General features: G+C 39.2%; 2 protein-coding genes across 2 annotated transcripts in view; one reads left to right on the top strand and one right to left on the bottom strand.

Annotated features, from left to right (window-relative positions):
• The window catches only part of opn5 (opsin 5), a 41,398-nt gene extending 26,283 nt beyond the window's left edge, over nucleotides 1–15,115 (top strand). Inside the window, exons 4-7 of the mRNA XM_063902624.1 lie at nucleotides 11,171–11,341; nucleotides 11,935–12,269; nucleotides 12,374–12,618; nucleotides 14,986–15,115. Of these exons, the coding sequence (XP_063758694.1) occupies nucleotides 11,171–11,341; nucleotides 11,935–12,269; nucleotides 12,374–12,618; nucleotides 14,986–15,052 (818 nt within the window). The 3' untranslated portion in view covers nucleotides 15,053–15,115. The remainder of the gene's footprint in view (nucleotides 1–11,170; nucleotides 11,342–11,934; nucleotides 12,270–12,373; nucleotides 12,619–14,985) is intronic.
• Nucleotides 15,116–21,013: 5,898 nt separating this feature from the next.
• Nucleotides 21,014–27,563, bottom strand: part of LOC134876440 (beta-1,3-galactosyltransferase 1-like) — a 32,123-nt gene continuing 25,573 nt past the window's right edge. Inside the window, exon 2 of the mRNA XM_063901363.1 lies at nucleotides 21,014–26,012. Within this exon, the coding sequence (XP_063757433.1) occupies nucleotides 24,908–26,012 (1,105 nt within the window). The 3' untranslated portion in view covers nucleotides 21,014–24,907. The remainder of the gene's footprint in view (nucleotides 26,013–27,563) is intronic.

Raw genomic sequence — 27,563 nt, 5'->3', positions numbered from 1 at the left:
AACAATATATCTATGATAGCATGGTTGTGACAACAAGCGTAATACATTGTTTTATGTTCAATAAAATATTAAAGTTAGATCTCACCTGTTGAAAGATGTCTGCTAAGCAGCTAGAGCTTTTGCTTGAAGGCTTTGACATGGTCATACATCTGCGTGATCATCTGGTCTCTCCCTTGGAGCTGAAGATTGAGGATATTCAGCAGCTCTGTGATGTCCACAAGAAAAGCCAGGTCTGCAAGCCAGTGACTGTCCGTGGGCACTTGGATGTTGTTCGTCTTCGTGGCTTGAAACTCTCTTATTTCCTCGCGCAGATCAAAGAAACGCCGCAAAACTTTCCCACGGCTCAACCACCGCACCTCCTGATGGTACAATACATCACCATACTGGGCATCCATCTCATCAAGCAGAGCTTTGAATTGACGGTGTGAGAGGGCCTTTGAGTGAATATTGTTGACAATGGCGACGACATCCTGCATGACGTTTTTCAAGCCCATGTTTTTAGCGCACAGTTGCTCCTGATGCAAAATACAATGGTACTTTAAAATCGAGCCACCAAACTCGGAGACCTTGTCCGACACAAGTGCAGTTAGCCCTGCTCGCTTACCGACCATGGCGGGGGCTCCATCAGTCGTGATGCCAGATAGGGTCGTGATACCAGCTTTTACAAAGCGTGCACTCCGTCTGGAAGAAAAGGGCAACAAAAAGATATGCTTTAGGACAGTTGTAAAACATTACAGTAATCAACTTCAAGTGCTCCAAACTTGTCTTACCCATTGGTCATGGGTGTCATGTTCGCCACACACCCGACATAGCTCCGACAAATCATCTGATTACAGATAGCCATGTTATTGGCTGAAATAAATAGCACTTGCATGACAACTGAAAACAAATTAGAAACCAACCCGTTTCCTTGATGAGCTGTTGGGCTATGTCCATTCGCAGATGGCTGATCCCCTGCTCATCAGCCACCAGTTTCATCAACAATCAACAAAATAAGACCATAATTACCAGTTTCCAGAGTGTCTGCTTGTATTTCTTGTGCTTGTGTAAATGTAGGGCTGGACTGAGGTGGGGACGGGGACTGAGGTGAGGATGGGTCAGCAATTGCGGATGGAGAACCAGTTTGCCATTTGTGGGGCAAATGTGGTGTTGGCTCTATGGCCGAGTTGGTCTATATACTTTATACAAGGTCTTGCCCTTCTTTGACATTATGTCAGCACTTTTTCCATCCATGCTGACGATTATAAATGGCCCGTCTAACAGCTATATTTAGCTTCATGTAAACTTACATGAATGAATGATCTCTACATGCACATAAATGTGCATGTAGAGATCATTCATTCATGATCACCTACAGACAACAACAGAAAATACGCTGGCCAAAAAATAAAAATGAAAATAAACAATATTCATACTCTAGCGACAGGATTCAAACCCGTACATTTATATTAATATATATATATATATATATATATATATCAACCATGAATGTTGCTCATTACGCCACCGAACGGCTCAAACAACGCCCTGCTTGAACTAAGTGTTGTCAGTTCTTGTCAGCTGTTTACAATCACCGTTTAACATGGATGAAATAAACCCCACCTATGTTAACTGGTGATATTCACAATATGACACAGGCAGACGCTGCCAACGCAAGCCTCAAAAACGAATTCAAAAGCCATGTGTTACGGACAAAACAAAAGCATGGCCACCTCAAAGAATATCGCTTTGGTTTTTTTTGCCTAAAAAAGTGCATATAGTGACCATTACAAAGCACATATCAAACGCTATGAAAGTAGCCGCTGTGAGATACGAACCAGTCATTCTTTCAAAAGCTATTATTCCACTGCCTTACCGCTAATGGCCTGAGCTACTGTTCAGACGTTGAAGCAACAAGCTGAATATTTATTATTGACTATTTACCAGCCAAAATCAAATATCAGATAAAACTGAAACGTAAACCCAAAATATACCACTGAGGCACAAGAAAGCAAATTGTATACATTAAGGATCCAAGTCCAGACAAGCTGGTAGTTTCGTAGATTTATTTGATGATCCAGTATCATCCAAAGTAAACCGTTTCCCTTATGTTCCCTGGGCCTTTCCTATGGCCGGATTGTTCAAACCCTATGCATACTGGTGCTCTGGCTCCCACCACCACCCGTCTCCAAACCATACAACTACACCAGGTGCCCCAATCGACCAGTGCCCAAAGATGCCTTAAAAAAAAAAAAAAAAAATACAAACAACTTAACTAACTTAGATAATAACACTCAATAACAATACTCTTGAACAGAAACAAAAACAGCAAGGAAATAAATGTTAAAAACTATTAAATAAAGCCATTTATATCTCCAACAAGTATAGTGCTTACAAGCTGATATTTAGTAGTTTTTATGTTTAATATGGTCGTTAGTTTAGGGTAGTTTAGCGATAGCATGCTAACATATTGTGATTAGCACCAAACCAAAATGACAGTTAATGCTGTTGTTGTAGCATGTGGTTGAGGTTGTGGTGTTGGCAATACACACATTTGGCTCGGGTTAAAAAAACATCATGTTTGTTTTAAAATAAGATATGACTTCACATGATGTGACCAGCTGTAAGTGACATAGTGTCATCATTAAAGCTAAGTCACCTAAAAGTGGGTCCCCTGGGGAAATATGGATAATGTTTGAATAAGGTTCATTCATAGACTGTAGCTGAAGGGGATTTAAAAAGAACCACAATTTTGCAACATCCACAAATCAAACAGCTGACAGAATGTAAACAATTGTTTTCTAACATCATTTATTTTCGCATTCATCAGATGTGGCTTTGTTTCTTGTCATGTGGTTTCACTTAACTCCAGGCATATGAATTGATTTTTATGGAGAACTTAGGCTGACCATAATATTTAAATGCTATTTTTAGTGTACTGATCAGTGCCTGCTGCAGATTGTTTAGAGCATTATAAATACGTTTAACATAATCATTGTTGAAGTAATGGAACTATAGGTCATCTTGTTCTTCTTCTAATATCATGAGAGTGCCGTAGTAGAGACCACGAGACACTGATGATCACGGTGAAATTATTTTCAGCATTCAATTACCCTTTTCTAAGAGACGGTTCAGATTAAGAGGAGCTTTAGCAGGCTTAAAACTTCAACTTAAGCACTTGGAAAGTTGCATCGTCCTTATAAATCAAGTTGTTGACCTTGTAGTTTCTAGAACTATATGGACATTTCCAGAAACTACAAGTTTCCAAGAAATTATATTAAAACAATATCTCTATGTGTTTATTATGATCAATAAATAATTATTTCAAAGGATGTTTTAAAATTTTGCACACATTTAAACTTCAATATCTGGGAGATGGTTTCATTGTGCATGGCCGTGATTGTGATTAATATTGGAATAATTGTTCAGCCCTACGTTAAGAAAATTTGATAAAAGTCAAAAAGCTTACTGTAATAATTTAGGTTAACAATATAAAACTCTTCAGGTTAGTACAAGTTATTTGCAGCTTAACGTTAGGTAAGTCATTAATCACAATTTTAGACTTGACTTCCTTCACGTCCTTAAAGCTCGGGAAACATTCTAGCATGGAGCTCTGCAGCGAGATATTTCCCAGGCATTCTGGTGAAGCGTGCATCAGTGTAGGATATTGACCTGTGTTTGCCCTGCTCCATGCAGACATACTGAAAATCAAGTAAACAAAGACCATTTGTGCTCAGAAAGGGAAGCCAGGTTATCAGCCCATGTGTTTGCCCCATAGCTACAAATGCAGCTGGCTCAGAATAATGCCTTGTGATGCCATATCTAAAAAAAACTGAATACTTTTCGTCCAAAATGAGTCATCCAACAAGTTGAATACTGGCATAAAGGTCAGGATTTTTGATAACTTTAATCAGCCAGTACATTCAATTTAGTAGAGCTGTACTGTGCGTGCAATCATTGAACTATATGACAAATGCATCATCAAATCCCACAATCTATAATAGGTTTTGATTGTATTCTATTCTTCCAGAAAGTTCAACAGCTTTCAATATATTAAATGTAAAAAGCCACATTTTCATCCTTTGATTCACCATTCTGCGTTTACACAATGGTATTGGATTTAACAGCCCCCATCCCATTATTCATTTAAATTACTGACACGTGCTTGACTGCTGCTACTTTCGCCAACAACTGCTGATGTGCTTTGTGCGCTATGCAAATGTTTTTGCTACTGCCAATAATAATATGCATATAATCCATCTGAGAGCATTTGATCAATGCAGTATCTTCTAATTTAAATTTCAACCATGTCTTATCATATGCTCAATTAGGGGAAAAAGAAACAACATTCATGTTCACAAACCAACATATGTACATGTATATACTGAATGTACGTCGCAATAAACCAAGAACGACTACTTGGAAATCTCCTGGTTCCATTCCGACTCAACTCATAATTAATTCAAGACTGATTCTTGATTGAATTAACGGAAAGGGTGGCATTACTTTTATGCTCGTCCACCACTGAAATGCAATAGAAACTGGCAATTAATCTAACAGATCTAGGAGAAAATCACGGTCTTAGTAAACAGGAAAATACCTTGAAATGTCTCAGGAAGTACGCAGCTCTTTTAAAATAAGATAAGAAAGTCAAATTCATTCATTTGGGCATTAAGGTTCGGGTTGGGAAAATATTTGCGATTGGTTTATGTGATGTCACATTACCTTTGTAGCTTGTAATTTCCTTCAGGTGGTTCAATTATTCATTGAATCAGTTGCATTAATTTGCAATAAAACAAGTCATGCATATTGAAAAAAGAGGTTACTCATAATCAGGAAAAGACAAAAACCACACCAGCTCAGCACTTTCTCTCAGACCTGCAGGGTATGTTAGCCTCTCTCATTAGTGTGCAGCTATTTGCAGCATACAAAACTATAGTTTTAAGGTAACCCTGAGTCAGTCATGGCTGTAGCTTTACGTTTACCAGAAGGCTTAAAACTTTCCTTTTTGGTAAAGGTTTTTATCTCTGTAACACAAACTGGGAGCTGGTTCCCCAGGCGAGGAGTTTGAGGACTGAAGTTTCTGGCTCCCATCCTACTTTTGAAACCTCTAGGAACCACAAGTAACTAAGCGTTCTTGAATAGTTTTCTAATGTGGCAAGGGCTATGAGCTTTTATGATCATGGCATTGTAGGTCAGGAATAAAAAAAAAAATGATACTCAGAATTGTACCAGGAGCTAGTGCAGAGCAGCTACAATGAGACAAATATGATCTTGTTTCCTAATTTTTTTCAGTACAGGCGCCACAGAATTGTGGATCAACAAGGGTCTTTAGAGGTTTATTGGGACAGCCAGATTATTAGGAATTATTATAATCCAGCGTAGGAGTGACAAATCCAGCGACTGTCTCTTTCAACACCATTTGGAGACAGTGTGTGCCTGATTTCTGCATGTTTACGTGGGTGAAAGAAGGCAGTTCTAGAAGTTCTTTGAGGTTAACAATACAGAAGGCCGTGGTAATGCCATCCAGGGTAACTTTATCTTTGACATATTGACAGTGTTTAACACAAGACAATTGCAGCACATCCAGATTGGATGCCCTAAATCACACTTAAAGTTTAGTTAATTGATTTTGATTCATTTAGGTTGGTTGATTGGATATAATTGGGCTTCATCTGCATAACGGTTAAGTGTTTTCAATTATCTGCCAAAAAAAGCATTTATAAGGCAGACAAATTAGGGCCAAGTACAGAATGTTTAAGAGCTCCAACTGACTTTGGCCTTCATGAAGGATTCATAGTAGAGATAGAGATAGGACAATATGGACACACGTATACAGTATACTGTACAAACTGAGATCAGTCACATACAGTAAGGGACTTCAACCAGCTTAGTACCGTCCCATGAATGCCAATAGATGTGATGATCAATATTGTCCAATGCTACACTAAGATCTAACAAGACAGATACCAATAAATCGTCTTATGAAAGAAGAAGATCACTTGTAACATACTGTTGGCTCATTCTTAGTTTAATGTGTTTTGAAGGAATGTTGGCATGGTATTGGATTAACTGCAGATGAAAGTACTTCCTTGGGTTTAGAGTACCCTCAGAAATACCTTTTGTATAGTAATATAGGGACACACCATTTGCTGCCACTCAAAACTAATTCATTGCTATTAATTAAGGCCATTGAGCCAAAGACCTGAGTATGTTTCATAGGTTATCAGGCCATTTAATAACTGGCTCCCAATTTACAATGTGAAAAGGAAAATTACTAATAAACCCAGCTAATTTCTGGTCTCACTCTGCCCCTTTTGCATTGTGCATGACCCATAATAACTTACAATAAAAGGTAGTCAGCTTTCAAAATCAATATCACATGATGTAATGATCAGTCTTTTAAGAACAAATGACATCACACTTATTATAACATGCTTCCATACTAACGAGCTAAGCCAATATTTTTGTCATGGCAAACATCAGCATGTAAACATTGCCATCGTAAGCATGTTGGGATGCCCACGTTAGCGTTCTGCTAAGGCAGACTGCTGCTGCTATTAACAACACAGTACTGTCAGACAAACTATAAATTCAGGAATGTATTTTATAACATATTCTTTAAAATTATTATTACTAAGGATTGACACATGGATTGGTTGAGTGGTAAAAAAAGATTCAAAAGTGTGGGTTTGATTTATACATACAAATAAATGTAATTCACATTAATATCATACAGACTCACCTACACATATATCAAAAATAATTCCAATTGGAAAGTCTGCAGTTTATGTTCTTAGAATTTGAATAATGAATACATTATTTGTATTTAGACATTAACGGAAATTATGTAACTACATGCTTTTGCCTTTCATAATACTCGTCAACCTCAGTGCTATAATCCTTTCCCATATTAAGCCTTTTGAGGGTCCCAAAGAACATGGCGTGCTATTCCTAAATATCATAAAGATCCCATTCCGTTAATAAAATAATTCCATCAAGTTTTTTGTACCGGCAGTAATATCTCAGAATATGTTGCAGTCCTATCAAGAGAAAAATAATACATTTATTGAGGAAAGAATAAAACTATTAGTGATAGTTGTCGCTGACGATAATCTTATCTTGTGTCCAGAAGTGCATATACCAATCAGTAACAGACAGTCTACGGATCAAGAGAGGCCAAATACATTATCATTATTAATATTCTCCATTATCAAAATTAGTTTTTGCCCTGAGGGAACCAAAGATGACAAGGTCATTGAGCAGATTATTTAGTTGGCCTGTAGGTCGATCTGACGCTTTGGTCTGGAGCATGTCATCTTGAATTCTGGAAAGATTACAATGAAATTTAGTATGAATATTCATAGTTCATAGCTGTCTTGTTATAGGCACTATCACAACACGTACTGTACATCGTTTCCAAGTTTAAACTGATTAAACTTCAGACATTTTCAATAGGTCACTGCTCCAGTCTGTAGTCCCCACATGGTTTAAAGAGTCCATCATTGTCCCTGTCCCCAAAAAGACAAAACCCATCTGCCTCAATGACTACCGCCCAGTTGCACTCACCTCCATCATCATGAAGTGCTTTGAGCGGTTAGTCAAAACTTTTATCACCCCCTCCCTCCCTGACTCACTGGACCCCCTGCAGTTTGCCTACAGAGCAAACAGGTGATGATGCCATCTCCCTCACCCTCCACACTGCCCTCTCCCACCTGGACCAGAGGAACACTTATGTGAGAATGCTGTTCATTGACTACAGTTCAGCATTCAACACCATTGTGCTCTCCAAGCTCATCATTAAGCCCAGGGACCTCGGGCTCAACAGCATCCTCTGTGACTGGGTCCTGAGCTTCCTGACGGGCAGATCCCTGGCAGTGCGGATGGGGAACATCACATCCTCCACCTTGACCCTCAACACCGGAGCCCCTCAGGGTTGTGTGCTTAGCCCTCTCCTCTGCTCCCTGTTCACGCACGACTGCGTGGCCACACACAGCTCCAACACCATCATCAAGTTTGCTGACGACACGACCGTCATCGGCCTGATCACAGACGGCGAAGAGACGGCGTACAGAGAGGAGGTCAGAGCCCTGACATCTTGGTGCCAGGACAACAACCTCCATCTCAGCGTCAGCAAAACAAAGGAGCTGATTGTGGACTACAGGAAGAGGCAGAGAGAGGCACACACACCCATCACCATCGACGGGACTCCTGTGGAGAGAGTCAGCAGCTTCAGGTTCCTCGGGGTAAACATCAGTGAGGACCTGACATGGACACATCACACCAGGGTCATATCCAAGACGGCTCGACAGCGGCTCTTCTTCCTCCGCAGGCTGCGGATGTTCAACATGGACTCCAGGATACTCTGCAACTTCTACAGGTGCACCATCGAGAGTATCCTGACTGGCTGCATCACCGCCTGGTATTGCAGTTGCACCGCCCTCAACCGTAAGACTCTACAGAGGGTGGTGAAAACTGCTCAGCACATCACCAGGACGGAGCTGCCATCCATGGAGGACCTCTACACCCAGTGGTGTAGGAAGAAGGCCGGTAGGATATTAAAGGACCCCCATCACCCCAGCAACCATCTGTTCTGTCTGCTGCCGTCTGGCAGACGGTACCACAGCATCCGGACCAAGACCACCAGACTCAGGGACAGTTTTATACCACAGGCTATAAGACTGCTGAACTCCTGAGCTGTGTGAATGTCTACTCACATCTGTTTATAGTACACACATACATATATATATATTATACATATCTGCCATATGCATCTGTCCATACCTCCTCATTCAACAGTGTAAAGTATTTAAATACTCTCAATGTATTCCACATATGTATATATTTCACATCCTCAAATCTTTATTGTTGTTATTGTAAATATTCTTCTCTCTTTTTGCACTATTTTATTTATCTTATTCGCACCATGTATGTTGAGTTGTTGGAGGAGCATGGGATATAAGATTTTCATTGCCAACATATACGTTGTATATGCTGTGCATATCACCAATAACACTTTGAAACCTTGAAATTACTTTTTTTCATTGGACTTTGTTGAATATTGATTAACTCCTAGAGGATTAATCCTAATCTGTGACCTTTCCTTTTGTGTCACCAACAAGCAGAGTATTATAGGCCCAAAACATGTTATCCCTGTTTGAGCAATATTATAGAATTGTGACCTGCAAACACATACTGACTAGATGTAACCGTTGAATTTTTTTTTTAAACATTAGAATTTCTCTTGCAAATACATCTCATGTGAAATGGTCTATGTGGGGTCTTTTGAAAGGAAGTTACACTTTTTGAACCTAGATTAAATCTTTCCACACTGTTCAATGTTGCCTACTTTCGAGGCATAATAATGATATTGATATTATAGGTCGGCTGAAGTGAATTCATTATGAATATATTGAATACAGTGGTGGCAAACCTTCACCAATTTAATAATTTTAAGTAACCCTGAAGTCTGAATCTTCAAAGAAAAAAGACTCCTATAACATGGAGCAAAAGTGGATAGAAGGCATAAACCAAGTAAAAACACTCCCTATACAAACTGTGTATGCTTGCTGGGACTAATTGGGCCTCAGCCTACTGTAGATGCCAAATTTCAACCATCCACTTATTCTCTAAACACAATAATCCTTGAGCAGGAGGACAAATACAGCAATGGTTTCATTACTAGGCTAGCCAAGCCAAAGGGCAAACAAAACAATGTCCTGTTTTGTAAGGCTGAACGTTTCTTTGCTGTTTTCGTCATGCCCTAACTTCGGTAAATATACTATTAAGCCTCCAAACATGTGAGCAACCTTGTGTTACGACCCTGCTGGGATTCCAGGAATTCAAAAAATACATCATGTCTCATGTAAGCTGGCCTTGAAAAGCTTTGATCTACAGTCTATCCCTCTCATGCCATGGCAGTTAATCTGTCCAGGTTTCTAGGGAGAGGGTCGACATCTGACAAACAACACATCGAATACTGAGTCACTGCAGTTTGCTGCTAAAATAAATATACTTAAGCCATGTGCTGATATCATTAACCCTTGTTAATTTCAAGAGAAAATGCTTGTTCAAATCCCCCTGGATTACCAGGGGGATTTGAACAAGCATTCTTTCTTGAAATTGGCGATAACCTTCACACACAACGTAAGACAGGACTAGAAATCTCAAACTGTTGATTTTAACAAGCAGCCCTCTTCTTAATCAATTTCCTTTTATGATGTTAAGTACGGCACTTGTCACAAAAGCTGTCTCATGAATTCATGCTTTTCATCCTTTGAATATATTGTGTAAATGTGAAAGGGTTTTTGCCATCAGAACCAAAACACACAGAACTCAGTCAGGTTTTTCTGCCTGCAATTTTGCATCAAGGCAGGGCCACCAGATGTAATTTGAATGTTGGTGTGGGCTGGAATATGCAAAAAGAACCCACACAGTAGAGTTTGGACTCTACAATCAACCTATCAACTATATAGCGTACCTGAAGGCAAACTGCCTCTTCTTCACCAGTCCATATAGTATTTAGTGATCTGGTTTCGAAGACCTGACAGACTTTTCTAATACCAAGACCTTTTCCAATTCCTGACAGATTGATCTTATGCAACCCCAACCACAGCAGGGTAGAGAGTCCCAAATGAGGATGTTTTGGAGTTAAACATTTTTATGAAATGGCTTGATCATCCGGTGTACAGACGGATCAAAAACTGTAATGGTTTTTCAAGGAATAAGGATGTTGGCTATCTTTGTACCTTTGTGTTTAGTTTGTGTCTAGTATAAATTCTCAAGCATTATACAGTATATTGCATGCCTTGTGTGGATGACTTGGACTTCTGAAAAAGATTTTTACTTTAATGTAGTATTTGCATACTGCCTTAATGGATTTCATCGTAAGCGCTAGGCGTGAAACAGAATCACAACTTTATTTATTCATTCTTGAGTGACTTAGTATCTTCCTTATAATCTGTATGTGATCTGTAATGGTTAGATGTAGAGAATAAGCATTTTATCTTATCATAATCATGTTCCTTTTACTCTGTTATTTATCTGTTCTCTGTCAACCCCCTCCTCTCTTTCTTCAACCCGATTTCCACTCCTTCCCATCCTGTTTTTCCATCCATTTCACGTTTCATGCACCTTGTCCTTTTATCTTCTTCTCCTTCATCTCTGTCCTTCCCCTTCTTTGTCCTTGCAGTGACAGGAAAGCCCTTTTTCGTTGTATCTAGTTTCTCCCATCGCTGGTTGTTCGGCTGGGAGGGTTGTCGTTTCTATGGCTGGGCGGGCTTCTTCTTCGGATGCGGGAGCCTCATAACAATGACCGTGGTCAGTCTTGACCGGTACTTCAAAATCTGTCATCTCAGATACGGTATGTCAGGATCTCCTTTGACGTTGTTCTCCTAAGTATAAGGATGTAGAGTGAATTACAGAAATGTATGGCAATGTGTGTGGGTGAGCTTTTTGATTTAAGAGGCTTAAGGTAGGGTAAATAAAATAAAGTAACCTGGACCCTAACCCAATGACTGGAATATCAATTATTTCTGGTAATTCTAATACTCCCTTGTTTAATGTATTGCAATTACAAAGTAAACAAAAATTAATGATAGATTTCCTTCAAGGCACACTGGGGTACCTCTGACTTAAGTATTAAAGGCCATGGACATGAATTGTTATGATTTGTTTCAACCAAATCTCATAATCTTGAGTTATCCTCAACCTAGTTTCTGACTTTGTCTATATGACATGCTGATGCAACTGCACTCAGAAAGCAGCAACTTAAATAATTCTTGTTTTCTACCATCTGTCTGATTTGAATTGTCTTGAAATGGGTTGCACATTAACAACTGAAACTAGTAATTGCATCGTTGTATTGAAATAATGTAATTTGAGTTGACAAACTTTCCTTCTATTGTCTCTCTCTCACAACTCGACCAACCTTCTCGTCAATTTGTTCACTCTTAGGAACATGGCTAAAGCGCAGCCACGCCTTCCTGTGCCTGTTCTTCGTTTGGGCGTACGCAGGTTTCTGGGCAACGATGCCCCTGATCGGCTGGGGAAACTACGCCCCGGAGCCCTTCGGGACCTCCTGCACATTGGACTGGTGGCTGGCCCAGGCCTCCGTGTCAGGCCAGAGCTTCGTCATGGCCATCCTGTTTTTCTGTCTCATCCTACCAGCAGGCATCATTGTTTTCTCCTATGTCATGATTATCTTCAAGGTCAAGTCATCAGCAAAGGAAATCTCACAGCTTGACGCCCGCATCACAAACGGCCACAACCTTGAGATAAAACTCACAAAGGTGGGTGGCAGGATGTGGGAAATAAAAAGAGACATTCAGACATAAGAGGATTCAGTGTAACCATTGATGAATTGTGTTGACCTTCATGTTTCTTTGTATTCCAGGTGGCAATGCTGATCTGTACAGGCTTCTTGATAGCCTGGATTCCTTATGCAGTGGTGTCAGTGGTGTCAGCGTTTGGTGAGCCAGACTCCGTGCCCATATCTGTGTCCGTCATTCCCACGCTGCTAGCCAAGTCCTCCGCCATGTACAACCCCATCATCTACCAGGTAGTGGACCTGAAAAACTCCTGCGCCAGATCTTCCTGTTTTAAGGCTCTGAAAAAACACAGGCCTTTCAGAAAGTCAAGGTAAATGAGTGTTATCTTCTTTGTTTTTGTTTTTTGGGGGGTTACGAGTGTTTTTTAAAATTGATATTCCCTTTTTATATGCAAGAACTCCAAACTGACAAATAATAGGAAAAACTGGAAGAAGCACTAAGGCAAAAAATATGAAAAATAAAAGGAATGGTTCAAGGAAACAACAAGTTGGACTTTACACATTAATGTAAATTGAGTTAATGTAAATACACACATATATACACATACAAATCTAACGTGCTAATTGCGGTGAATGGTCCGGCAAGTTCATTAACAAGGATCTTCTGTCTGCTGGAAAGAGGTCATATTTTGCAATTGTTTTGCTTCATATTTACATTTTGTGCTTCTACCGTGACATGTTTTTTATGTTCAAATGGTGCTCTATTTTTTCTCATACTTTCTGTGCTGCAGCACCTCTTTTCACCCTCTGCCGGAAGCCAGAGCGCAGTCTGCTCTGATTGGTTAGCTGGCCGGCTCTGTTGTGATGCAAACCGCTAAGAGATGTTGTAAATGTCCCGCCCTTAGCCTATCAAATACAATGGGTTGGAGCACTAGCCAATAGAAGTGTTAGTGTTACATAGTGATGTCATTATGTAATGGAAGTAAACAAAGGATTCCAATGGAGGCGTTAGAGGCAGGGGGGAGTGTGTGGGAGAGAAATTCCCTCAGGAGGATCTTAGCCTTTGCAGACCATTTACATGCACAGAAACCTATGTGAGACTCTTTTTTTCCACAATTATTTTCTTTTTCAAGGCTGTTATATTAAGGCTTGGGACTTGACTAAGATATGTATGATATGCTCTACTTTTAAACAGAGTTCGTTATCTTTTAGAATTTACTTTTGTGAAACTGTTAATGAAGCATGGCGTCTCGCATGGCACAGTGCTGCCTTAGCTTTAGCTCGCTTTAGTTATTTAATTCACGCTCCATATTCACTGGAACATTGGTTTGCTGTGTGGCTACCAGCTGAAATGTTGACCGCAAAGGGCGGTATGGAACGTGACCCCTGATTTGCAGATCAGAGCAATACCCCCCTTAGCCACAGCTGCCCCATATCAAACATAAATCAACAGTTTGAAGAAGTTCATTTTGGGATTATGATTTGCTCGTTCATTTATTGCACGTCAACTTTGGCCTTGGGGCTATTTAACTTTGGGGCTATTTACAAGGGTAACCGCCTCTGTTAATTTTTTTTTTCAGCTTTCAGGTGTTTTTTGTGCATGCAAATGGTATGCAAAGGCTTAAATCAATGTCCCATCGAGAGGAAGTTTCTCTCCCACACAATCCCTCCCACTGCCTGAAACGCCTCCATTGGACTCCTTTGTTTACTTCTGTAACAAGGTGACAGCACTCTGATCACTCTACCGCACGTTATACGTGATAAGGTTACGGGTAGGACATCGCTAAGTGGTTGGCCAATCAGAGCCGGCTGTGGTTTGAGACAGAGGGTGTAAAGAGAAGCTGCAGCACAGGCAATGTGAGAAAAATAAAGAGAGTTTTTTGAACATTAAACATGTAAATTTGTCACAGAAGAAGCACAAAATGCAATATTGAAAATGAGCAATGAAGACAAAGAAGAATCGGAGGATGAAACCCTCTTCAATTGTCACATATACATGCACACAGCACATACAGTGAAATGTGACCCCTGCATCCTAGTACTAGGAGCAGTGGTCAGCTATTGTACAGCGCCTGGGGTTGAGGGGGGGTGTCTTCCTTTCTATCTCTTCCTTCTGTCTTCTTCGGACTGTTTGCCTTGTTCCCTGCCCTCTGTGCCCTACACTTACACTATCACAAGCTGCCTGTCACCTGCTATGACCTCATCAACAACTCAGTGTTATTGCCGGTGGATCCCGAGTGTCGCTTCTTGTTTTTACACCCACCCAAATGGATTCGCTTTTGCACTTCTGTCTTGCACACTTTCATTACATGAATCACAATTGACCAATTTGGAGATTTTCAATTACGCTTTTCAAAATGTCCTTTGGTGGGTAGAATGAAGGCAGTTGATTAGGGGATTGATTGTTCTTCAGTGGGAATGAAGTTGAGTGCCAAGACTCCTGTCTGAATTTTAAAAAGGAAGGGTACATCAAAGGTCCCTGCTGACATGTTGGATGTGGAGACTACATTTTTACACTATCATCCAGGAGAGACCGCAATATTTACCTCGAGATTTGAGTTTTTAACTAATTAAATGTGGAGTATGAAATGAAAGTGTAATGGACAGCATGGAAAGAGGGTTGTTGCAGTGAAATATGGGTGGTGGGTGGGTGTCTTCCTTTTAATAAAGGCACAGTTGGCAAAACAGAAAATCTTCAAAAAATAGTGATTCATTGATTCGTTTTTATGTCCCTGCAGGTTTTACACAATCTCTGGCACGGTAAAGGACAGTACTCCAGACAAAGAATCTCAAATGGAGATGTGAGAGTCACTTTAGACTGTGTTACCCTCTTACTTCTTCTTCTTCTTCTTCTTCTTCTTCTTCTTCTTCTTCTTCTTCTTCTTCTTCTTCTTCTTCTTCTTCTTCTTCTTCTTCTTCTTCTTCTTCTTCTTCTTCTTCTTCTTCTTCTTCTTCTTCTTCTTCTTCTTCTTCTTCTTCTTCTTCTTCTTCTTCTTCTTCTTCTTCTTCTTCTTCTTCTTCTTCTTCTTCTTCTTCTTCTTCTTCTTCTTCTTCTTCTTCTTCTTCTTCGGACTGTTTGCCTTGTTCCCTGCCCTCTGTGCCCTACACTTACCCAATCACACGCTGCCTGTCACCTGCTATGACCTCATCAACAGCTCAGTGTTATTGCCGGTGGATCCCGAGTGTCGCTTCTTGTTTTTACACCCACGGATTTTCGTATGCCTACCACAGCAGCTCCTGGTCCCACCCACATCTTTCTGGCAAGGTTTTGCTTATTATGTGGAGTTGAGTTTTCATACAAGTGATGTGCTGTGTGAGCTTCTTGACGTTTTTCCGTACACCAGACGCACTCTCTTCTATTGCCATGAAGACAAAAGTACCGTACATCAGTGATGTTACCGACTGACTCACTCCCGTTTTGATCTCACAATTCGTCTTGACTGAGGATTGAACTTAAGAAGTTTCCAATCAAAGTTAAGTCACAATCTAAAGCTATAACTTTTATGTATTCAAATGTTACAAAAGTGTGAAATTACTATAAAGATTTAAATATATTTTCAACAGTGTTTCTACTGCAAACTGCAAATAAAGCAGAAATATCCACCTGACGTGAGCCATTTCCAAACAGGTTTTGGGTGTAACCGTCAAACTCTAAGTCGTGTTTTTACTGTTTGTACTTGCTGTTGTGTTTTGTACTGCTACACCTGTTGCTTGTATACCCTAAATATGTCTCAAAAAGCACTGAAACTACACACAATGAGATGTTATATGGCTCAAATAATGAAATATGACAAGGACAGTTCACTTCCATTGCAAAGCCAATCAGTATGCATTTAAACCTGTTTTTGGTGTGGGTATTTAATGGATTGCTGCACAAAAGTTTATGGAAACACAAAATCAACTCAAAGAAACAACTCCAGATGTTATTTTGGTTTCAACAAATTAAATGTCTTTCCTTAACCACCAAACGTACAGTTGTGGCAATGGGTATGGAAGCAATTGTGGTTGATTCAGGGACCATTTTTAAATAGTTTAATTGTTGGTTTGATGTCTGTTTTTGCCATAGCCCGAAATAACTATTTTTAAAATGATAAATAATGATCATTGTTGGTTTTTTGGGGTAAATATACTTATAAAAGTTTTTGTCTAGAGTAAGACGTGAACATTGATAACAGTCTTGTGTTGAGTATGAAGTTAAACACAGGGGGGCCATTTGCTTATTTTAACATTAAAACTGGAAGCAGCTAGCCTAGCCCTATCAAAAGTTATACATTTATATATTATAATGTATTCATATAAAAAAGTATTGTCACAACTAACTCATTTCTTGCTTTTCATATACTGACACAAACAGCAAAGCACAGACAGAATGTGGTTCTGTAATGTAATCATTATGCCTTACTGTCATTGCATTGTTGCATTGAAGCAGTGGTTACAAGTGGCAAAGCGCTGTGACTTCCTGTTTGTGAATGCATTAAAACAAACAAGAATTAATGAATAACCTTCCTCCCTGCTACCAGTTTTATGCTACTCTATCCCACTTCTGCCTGCAACTTCATACTTAATAGAGATACAGTAGCTGAACAACTACGACCTAAAAGGCGAGGGTTGAAATGCTACGTTGTTAGCTAACTAGGCTTACAGCTAGCTAGCATGTCTACTTCAACCTTGCCACTAGTGCCCATGCAAGCCCTTACAATGCTACCTACCTTTAGTAGTTGTCCCCTTTACTATCCACTTGCATTTGCAGCTATGTTCTGTGGTATATACAAGTGTAATGCAGAAAGTGGAAAGTCATTTAAATTGTGGGGATGCTTAAATGTAGTTTTCAAAATCAGTTTGAGCAAAAGTAAACAAACTATTCAAGCTAGCTACAAAAACATGGCCTAGTGACTGTACATGACACATGCTTTTAAGGTCTTAGCAATCATATGAAAGTCACCCTTACCCTTGACAAGAAACTGATTAAGTGTTCTCTTACCATGTACCTGGTTTAATGTTTTGCCCTTTGCACATGCCTGATGTCTCGTTCTCAAAATGTTCTATAAATGCATGTTTAATGTTAATGTATGCACATCCCTGGATTGAAGATAAGCAATACAAAAAGAAAATGGATTCGCTTTTGCACTTCTGTCTTGCACACTTTCATTACATGAATCACAATTGACCAATTTGGAGATTTTCAATCACGCTTTTAAAAATGTCCTTTGGTGGGTAGAATGAAGGCAGTTGATTAGGGGATTGATTGTTCTTCGACACAGGCATGCTCTCGAGTGCTGAGAGAGTTCAACAGCAGGGTCAGTTGGAATGAAGTTTACATCAAAGGTCCATGCTCACATGTTGGATGTGGAGACTAGATTTTTACACTATCATCCAGGAGAGACCGCAATATTTACCTCGAGTTTTGAGTTTTTAACTAATTGAATGTGCAGTATGAAATGAAAGTGTAATGGACAGCATGGAAAGAGGGTTGTTGCAGTGAAATGAATTACAAGACGACAAGGAGTAACTATGTCTATCAATAGATTACAAACTACCTCAAATACTTTTTAACGCAATGTCGTAAGAATCAGTCATTGTTACAGCAATATATTGCTGCAAAAAGCGAGCTTCTCTACTCATATCCAAATCATGTCTTATTGGAATCTCTATTTAAGATTTCAGACATTTGATTCCCAAGTCAGCTTACAGATTAATCAAGGATACATTGCCCAAAGAACCCTTCTTTATAACAAATCCTTCCAAGTTGTGATTGAAAGCAAAGTGCATGTCAACCAACACCAAAATTGTTTTTAAAAATGTGCTGCATTGTCTTGTTGTGTTACACTTTCTCTAGTGTTCCCTTTGCTGGTCAAACTTATTTGGCACTGTCCTGCTGAGCCCTTAAAACTAACACATTTAGCCTCTTGATTTCCTCCAGCACTCACCACGGTACAGGTGCTTGAACCTAAGTGTTTGGACATGTCCTTCTGTCTGAAACACCTGACTGACCTCTGTCAGACATTTTGACACTAACTCAGTTTGACTAAATGTATCTATTAGGCACACACAGGGTCTCTTTAAAAGTTTACAAACTTACAGTCCACTAAACACTTTGTGTTAATCCATATGCCATTTTCACTTAGACAGGTCTATAGCAATTTTACAAAAATAAGCTAATTATGGTTTTTGGCTAAGCAGGACAGAAATGGCTCAGAGGCACTTATATTCGTTTTCAGCGTCAATTATTTAAAAGAAGTGTTGTCGTAATTTATCAGTGTGCTTCAGTCTGTGTTTTTTATTTAAAGATAAAAAATGTATATTTTCTTGAATCATGGCTTAACCTTGTCATGTCTTTGTGTACTACTTCTAACCTGTCAATCCATTGTTTTCATTTGGCACACATGTGACTCTATACTAAGCTAAGGGTCAGTCAATAAGGATGCTGTACTTAAAAAAGCCATATTTATAAAATCTTCAAGAAAACAAAACACTACAAAACTCAATTGGTACAATCCAACACAGATAAATGATTGTTAATCATGCGACAGTTTATAAATTGATGTGTGATTTCACTAAGCATGAATTGCGTTGGAATTTAGCATCATAAGAGCATCGTAAGAGCTCCATGGACAAGAGGCAGTTGGACTATTCCATTGGATTTAAGAATATTGCTAAACAAAAGCATCGTAGCAAACACATGTTTATGATACTTAAATGTTATATTCAGCAGGATAATCTCCACATATTGACATACATTTTATTATCTTTGAAGTTTAAATGCAATCGCCAGAACTAAAAAGCTAACATTAGCATCATTAAGCTAAAGGTGGCAAATGTTCGAAGTGGCAACTTTTGTAGTCTCATTTTGTTACTTACTATTTTATGTCTTAGAGCAAAATGTTGAAATCTCTTAAGCTTGCTTTAACCACAGATCTTATTCCAGGCATCTAACCAAAAATAAAAAAAATACATTAAAAAAAAACTTTACTTGAGACAAGGGTTCATTTCCAAGTTTTAGGACTCTTACCTGCACCACTCTATAGCACCATGAATTGCACATTATCACTATCTGCCAAGTACGAAGGTCTGATTTACTAAATATGAGTCATTCCTTTTATTTATAGACCTGGCTTGTGTTAGACATATCATTTTGATCCAGATGTAGGTGGGTGAAATAAAACACCTCTGCTTGAAAGACTGCGGATTTAGGGTGCATTTTATCCTTTTGCATTTCTATACATTTTCAAAATAATCTTCACAAAAGCATTCATAAAGTATTATTTTGGGTTGCTGTTGTATTGGGTACCCTTACATACATGTTTATGTTGTTTAACCACTGAAATTGTCTGCTAAATAAAGCTTATTAGCATGTTTCCTTGTAGATCGACACCTCAATCCTCATGTTCTTTGTATGAAATCCACTTACCACTACTCATGTAAAAAAATGTTGCACCAAACCTTTTACACCCACCTGGCGTTGCCTCAGGTCTGCACTTTCTTCATTGTTCCAATATTTCTAGTCTAGTTCGACCCTGACTTGCTGCTTGGATTTGAATGCTTTATCAATGATGACCAATGTTTTAATTCATAGTATATATTTTCAGACTGTAGTTTTTTTGTTTTCCATATTTTTGTGGGTCATGTGATTAGTCTGTGTGAGTTTGATGTCTGAGTAGAAGTTAAAGATAAAGTGACTTTTTTTTCTCGATATGCACACCTATTGGTTGGCTTGATCATGACTGAAAAACTAATGTTTATGCAAATAGTGAGCATTTAACACAGGCTGGGGTGGGTTTGCTCATGGTTCATTTGCCAGATCTACAAAAAGCAAAACGTTCCATGAATAATCATGAATGTAAGTCTTAAGGTTTTGCAGATGACATGATTGAACTGATCCTGGCCTGCTGTTAGATGATAGATTAGATGTTTGGCATCAAACTGAATCTCAGGTATTGGTTGTTTTGCTGTTTTTAGTCTGATGTTTGATGAGGAAGTAAGGAGTCACGTTTGTGCAAAAAACTGTTTTGCAAAGGAGAAGTATTTTCAGATTTCATCATGTAAGTTACTGTTGTTGTATTTGCAGATTTAAATACTGTACTACTTTGTTTTGTCACTTCCGTTGGATTATGCCAATCCTTACACATTACAATAGTTCATGCACACACTGACATCTAATAAACTTACACTTTAATCAAATTTACTTCTCTATTGTGTGTGCTTTATTTTAAAATTACAACATGTAACATTTTTGAAGATACATTGATGTCTCCTGAAGTTTTACCTGGAACTCAAATATGTCACATGAGTTGCTGGTGTGATTACTGTTATTTTAAAAAGCTTCAGGGCCATCTCCTGAATGCAAAACTAGTTTGATTCATACTGTAAATAACCTGAGAATTCTAAAAGACTATTTATTCATATAAAATAATCATTGTTCCTTGCTGGAGTGATGGTTTTTTTTTTTCGGTAAAAATATCAGGCCATTTTTTCTTTGTGTGTATTATTTAAAACTGACTTCTCTTTATCATATTAAGGGCCATAGAGCTCCATATTGTTCACAAACTATGGAAACAAAAAAACAACCACACTGTGTGACATTCGTGTGAACTGCACTGTAATCTGATTTTCAATCAGTACAGCTGACTCCAATGCTGAATACTCAATTCACTAAGTGTGTATTAATCATCCACAGCTATTTAAAACATCCTTCTTTATGCTCCTGTCTGGGTAAGGCTTATGAAAGAGCCCAGCTGTTTTGGTTACATTCAAAGAAAATAAACCACATATTTGTGTCCGTTTATTAAAGATGTATGTCATCAGCATGTATGAAAAGGAAACAAAGTCAAATAAATGCAAATGCAAAGCGATAACCAAGTAAAAATATAATGTAGTGACAAGAAAATGTAAAAATAAAGACAACAAATTGCATTGGAAAACAGAATACCTAAGGACATTTTTGGCGCAAATTGGCCCCCATATTTGATCTTCCTGTTACAGTTCTACGGTAACACCAATGCTGATATTGTTTAGACAATTATTGCTTTATCATGAAAAAAGCAGAGAAGGTTTACGATGTGTCCTAAATGTTTATATTTCATGTGATAGCCAGGCGGTTCATTGACAATTATTCATGGTCAGTTTCAAATTTCAACACAGGTATTATTTAAACGTAGAAGTGTCTTTGAATCATATAAAGGGTAGAGAGTATTAAAAAGTGAGTAATTGAGCATATCTTTTTATGTAAACACTATACTGTACGGTTGTTCCGTACAGTATGAGGAAATTCCGAACACATCATCCAGCGTAGAATACAATTGTTCATTTCTAAACACATGTGATTTGTTCAAAGGTCAGTTGTTGTTGGTGTTTGGTTAATGTGGAGTATTTTATTTGTGGACCTGGCACAGGTGTGTAAGCTACTTTTGAATGCTTTTTAGGAATGCTTCCAGGTCTGTCATGATCCTAGCGTTTAGTTTAGGTTTTTTTGGTTTTGAAATGTTGTGTGTGATGTCTTGCAGCCTTTGTGTGTTTTTCCACCTGTTATGATTGTCTGTCCTGGCCTAACGAGTTGCACCTGTTCTCCATCTGCCCTGCAACCACCTGACCTCCTGAAAACCTGCACTTCATCCCCTCATTACTTCAGATTCTATTTAAGTCCTGATTTTCCTTCAGTCATTGTTGGCTCCTTGTATGTTGTTTGTCGGGACGTTTTGTTCAGTTTTGCCTTGACTTGCTTTTCACCTTTTGATTTAAGCCTTGTATTAATGTATTTTTAGAGATGACAGACGCTTTTCAATTAAGGGAAAACTTAATCCTCTGGCACACTACAGAACTGTGTGCTTTCAGCTTTATTGTCTGAATTTAAAAGCTTATCCAAATCTGGTATAGGAAAGCGTTTCTGTCCTGCAGGGAGACCTATCCTTGACTGGCCATATCGCCCAACAACCATGATGGACCCCAATAATGCTTTTGAGTATAAATGGGAACAGATCGTTAATCAGACTCTCAAAAAGGTTTCTTTATAGCCTCAAAGTTAGCTACCTAAGGCAACGTTGAACCTAATATTTTGTATCCGAACATACTATTAATGCTTTCAACTAACCCTAACACAGTTGTGGGAAATCTGTTGAAATAATATATGTATTGAAAGTCAATGTTTTAATTTTTTTTCAAAACTTGTTGATTCGACAAGGAAAGCCTGGGGGGTTAGTAAATCAAGTTGAGTGCTCAATGGGAGATTTTAGCTTGTGATGAAACTCTCACATAAGCTCTGTAAGTTTTACCTAACTCCCAAACAAGTTGATTAAACACACTTTCATTATCAATTTACTTGCACAATGTTTTTATCCACAAATTTAAACAGCATTGCATGTATTTGATGGGTAGGGTAATATTTTACATAAAAAAAACCCCTGTATTTATGCATTATCAAAAAGTGAACATTTTTCAAAAAACGAAACGGTTTGGATAACGAAAAGGTGGTATTCCTTTTACAAACACCCTCATGTATGGATTTAGTAAGAACACACACCTGACTCACACTCATTTGTGCTGCTGCTGCTTTATATCTTCTTCAGTTTGGTCAGTGGTTGGTCAGTTGTTGTCCATTATGAAAGGGGGGAAATGCGGCTTCTATCTCATTTTCTCCTTAAATGAACCAGGCTGTCCTACTACTTTCATTTAGTTTACCCCTGCATCTTTAATATTTGTATTACCTACAAAGCAAAGCAAAGCTCATCTCAAACAAACCTTAAAACATTTTGTAATGTTTGGATATGCTGTATGCGTCTACATGGAGTTGGACACTTAGTTGGATTCAAGCCATGTCAAAGCATAAATATCTGCTGCAAAGGCTGAAACCAGAAGGGTGGAGGCTACACTATAAGGTAAGTCACTTGTTCCACAGGGAAAAGCGACGGTGGCCACATACAGTTTAGAGCTGTATGCATCAATGAAGGGAACGTGTTCAGTGATTGTTAAGAGATAACATGATTTTGAGCCACCAAAACACTTAAGGGACTTCTCTTTGTAAGGACTGAAAGCCTCCTGCTTCAGTGACTAATCCATCCAAAACAAGTCTCACTGCTTGAGTAGTTGGTTTTGCAATACCTGATCAATAGACCTCTAAGCCCCTGGAGGCTAAACAGAATGAAAAGGGCTATTAACAAATGTTATTACCCTCAGCCCCATGAAACCAATAGGTCATGCCTTTTAAGAAAATTACAATTCAGTTAAAGCTAAAAATGTACTTCTGAAACCCTGATCTGGGGGATGTTTGGAGCAATATGTGCATTAACAAGTTTTTTTTAAACCAAAGAAACATAAAACGGTTTTGTACCAGGTGGCTCTCTGGAGATGAGAGGGTCAGGGTCGGGGTCAGGGTTAGATCCATTGTTTTAATATAGATGCAGGATCCACTTGCTCTGCTGGTCAGCATTCATCTTATCCTGCTGCAGCACCTAGTGGTGGAATAAAACATCTGAAAAAATAGGATTTTACTTACATAATAACATGGGTGACAATAATTTGATTTGGTAGTATGAACGAGACAACACATATCGTGACAAATAGAAGCATATTTTTACTAATATGGATCAGGATAACACGAACAAACTCATAACACTGCAACAAAAAACTGTCAAAATAGAATAAAAAGTGGTATTAACACACAGCTCGGGAAAAAAGGAAGAGACCACTCCAAATGTTTCTTAAATCTTCATGTATGTATGGCAGCCATTCCAATGTCTGTTGAAGTCCAACACAGAGAAGTGTTGTCAATAGTTTATAGAATACAATAAAAAGATATATATATATATATATATATATATATAATTTAACTCAAACACAAACCTATAAATAGTAAAAACCAGAGAAACTGATATGCTGCAGTGGTCTCTTCATTCTTTCCGGAGCTGTATATATTAAAGTTTGAAAATACAACCAAACCATACAGCAATTAGGTTAAAGATTTAAAGTTAACTATAGAGAGAGCATACATGTGGCCTGGGAACTGGAAGGTCACCAATTCAAATCCCCGAAAGAGTGCTACCGTGGTGTCCCCCTCTGTGGGACCAGTAAGGGTTCCTTCTTCTTCTCTGCTAATGGTGATAAGCATTCCATATATACCTGTGTCTCTGCTATGGGGGACCGAAGGTGTGAAACTAAGCCAGAACCAGATCAAGCTTTAAAAGAAAAAACTCCTGCTGATGTTCAGGTGTATATTAGTATTCATTTTTTACTGGGACATGTCTCCATGCTTTAATGTTTAAAAGGCTCTTTATTTGCAGCACATCATTTCGCCCTCTATCTGAATCCAGAGCCCACTCTGCTCTGATTGGTTAGCTTGTCAAAAGTCATGAAAGTACCTCATGATGACCATTTCTTTAATGCAGATGAAAAACCTGTTTTCCCATTGGTGATCACAAATTCTCATTTCTGTTGTTATCAGAGCAGTTTGGGGTCTGGTGCCATGCTCAAAGGCAATAAAAACACCACCTGGCAGTGCCCCGGAGGTAGAATGGTACATGGTACCAGTTAACACTTGGTACGTTGTCCAGTCTAGGAACCGGCGATCCTCCCATTTCCAATCCATACAGATTGAGCTATTGGCCCCCCCAAAAGAAACACACAAATAAATCAACCTTCCAGTTTCCTGCATCCAGGTGATGTGTCAGTGTCCTAACAAGGGGGTTCAGGCCTCTTCAAGTCTGTCCAGTAATCCACCAGCTGTTTGGGAGACTCCAGGATGTAAGTGATGATCTTGGAATATTGGCAGCGATCATACTTCCGGTTATAGGCCCCGAACTGGGACGGATTGGGTGGAGATCGGGGCGAAAGTCCCAGCTTTTTCATGCAAGATCCAACATAAGCGTCCTCTATGGTAAAGTGATTGATCGATTTTGAAGCCTCCACAATCTTCTTCGGAAGATCGTTGGAGAAGACATATCCCATTCCCAGAGTGTAGGTGGGGTAGAAAGGTTCTGGGTACATCTCCACAGGGACGTACCACTTGGAGCTCTTTGATCGGATGACCGGCCTGTGCCACATGAGCATCCCGGTCAGGTAGTTCAGCTTAGGGATGTCTGGCTTCTGTAGCATCATCACTAAATTGTCAATGTTCAGGAAAATGTCCGAGTCCACCTTCATGGCGTACACTGCTTTGGGGCAGCGAGTGGCCAGCCAGTCCATGATCACCATGGTTTTGATGGTCAGATTGAGGTAAGTGTCCAGGAAGTTGCTCTGGATCAAGTCGTGGTGCAGTAGGTTCTCTTGTTGGAGTTTCTCCTGCACCACATCCACATCGGCTCCTCTATAAAGGCCCAGCATGAACAGGGTGAGCACCACATCCCCCTGAACCTCGCTGTTTTTGCCCCACGTTTGCCGGATGGCGTCCCGAGCCGCCCCGTTCTTAGGTGCCACTGGAACCAACAAGACCAGGAAGGGGGTATTGGTCTTGCAGACTTCTTTGTTATCCATTATGAAGTGGTAGTTACGTGGGTAGGCTTGATGGAACTGAAGACCCTTGGGAGGTAGGGTAGTATACACAGGAGGAAGTACATTAGGAGGTACAGTAATTCTTTCTTTGGTTTTAATTGGTTTAATTATGTTGTTCAATCGGTCATGGTAAGAAGTAGGGCGCTGAACCGTATTTGAAAACCTCTGGTAGGGGTCTTTGAGTGGAAAGCTGTCACACCCGGAGTTGCTGGATAACCATATAAGCAGTGCCAGACAGCACAGGAGCAGGCACCAGAGGCCATGGTTCAACGAAAGCCTCTTCAGTTGTCTATAAAGATAAGAAATGCAAAGTTAAAACATGTGGAACTCATCTGGGGAACAGGAAGTATAAAGAGGCCATGGAGCCAATGGTTGGTCTACATCTGGATGTGTCCAATTATGTATGGGTGACTGAATGGGCCTGCTAGCCAAAAGCGTCCTCCGTCCCCCTGGCCCAAACCTGCAAAATGTCTATTAAGACCCGCATACTGACCAATAACAGACCTGCATACTGACCAATAACAGACCCGCATACTGACCAATAACAGACTTGCATACTGACCAATAACATACCTGCATACTGACCAAGAAAAGACCTGCATACTGACCAATAACAGACCCGCATACTGACCAATAACAGACCTGCATACTGACCAATAACAGACCTGCATACTGACCAATAAAAGACCTGCATACTGACCAATAACAGACCCGCATACTGACCAATAAAAGACCCGCATACTGACCAATAACAGACCCGCATACTGACCAATAACAGACCCGCATACTGACCAATAACAGACCTGCATCCTGACCAATAACAGACCCGCATACTGACCAATAACAGACCCGCATACTGACCAATAACAGACCCGCATACTGACCAATAACATACCTGCATACTGCCCAATAACAGACCTGTTATGTGTTGGTACTTCCGGATAGCGTAATTGCATCGCCGGCTTTACCAACCTTAACTTTCCCAATTAACTGTTTTAACGTTTTGAAAATAACTGTTTCACAAGTTATAGATGTTTTAAAGCGAAAAACTAACCATTTTGATTACAATATGTGATAACTTAATGCAATACGGAAAACTTTCCGATCACCTCAGTGTATCTGTGAATTATCTCTAATAAAACTCATTGTTTACATTGCAGCTTTTTTTTTTTATACTGACTATATTCTCAAAGTCACAACATTTTTTGTTTTTGTGAAAATTCGAACTTTTTCTGAAAACATTTTCTCAACATTTTGACGTTTTTTCCCAAATTCTGATTTTTTGTTGTATAAACAGACAGACTGTAGTTTGTTATTCTAAAGTGTGCACATGAGCTTCAGTCTGCAGTCAGACCGGCTCATATGGTTGTTCTTGTAGCTCCTAGTAGCAGACCATCTACACAACCAGAGTCTAGAGCGTTATTGAACATGTCCTCAGATCAGATTTTGGGCCATTGTTACATGTTACAAAGCTACTACTGATAAACAGGAATAACTAAGACTTAAGAACAGGAAATGGAAAAGGAACAGTTCTACATGAAGTGAAATAGAAGTTTAAATGTTTTTATATAGTGTTATGGATTTATGGAGACATAAAGGGATTACTGAATGAGCTGGCATCAAGTGTAAGGGGAGTCTACAAGACTCACAAAATGACTACAAAGAAAGTCAAAACGACTTCAGAGAGAGTCAACATGACTACAAAGAGAGTCAAAACGACTAAATAGAGAGTCAAAAGGACTACAAAGAGAGTCGAAACGACTTCAGAGAGAGTCAAAAGGACTACAAAGAGAGTCAAAATGACTACAGAGAGAGTCGAAACGACTAAAGACAGAGTCAA

The sequence above is a fragment of the Eleginops maclovinus genome, chromosome 15 (genome assembly GCF_036324505.1).
Source record: "Eleginops maclovinus isolate JMC-PN-2008 ecotype Puerto Natales chromosome 15, JC_Emac_rtc_rv5, whole genome shotgun sequence".
Taxonomy (NCBI): Eukaryota; Metazoa; Chordata; class Actinopteri; order Perciformes; family Eleginopidae; genus Eleginops; species Eleginops maclovinus.
Note: the sequence above shows the minus strand (reverse complement) of the source record. Positions and strands in the feature narration are given on the sequence as shown.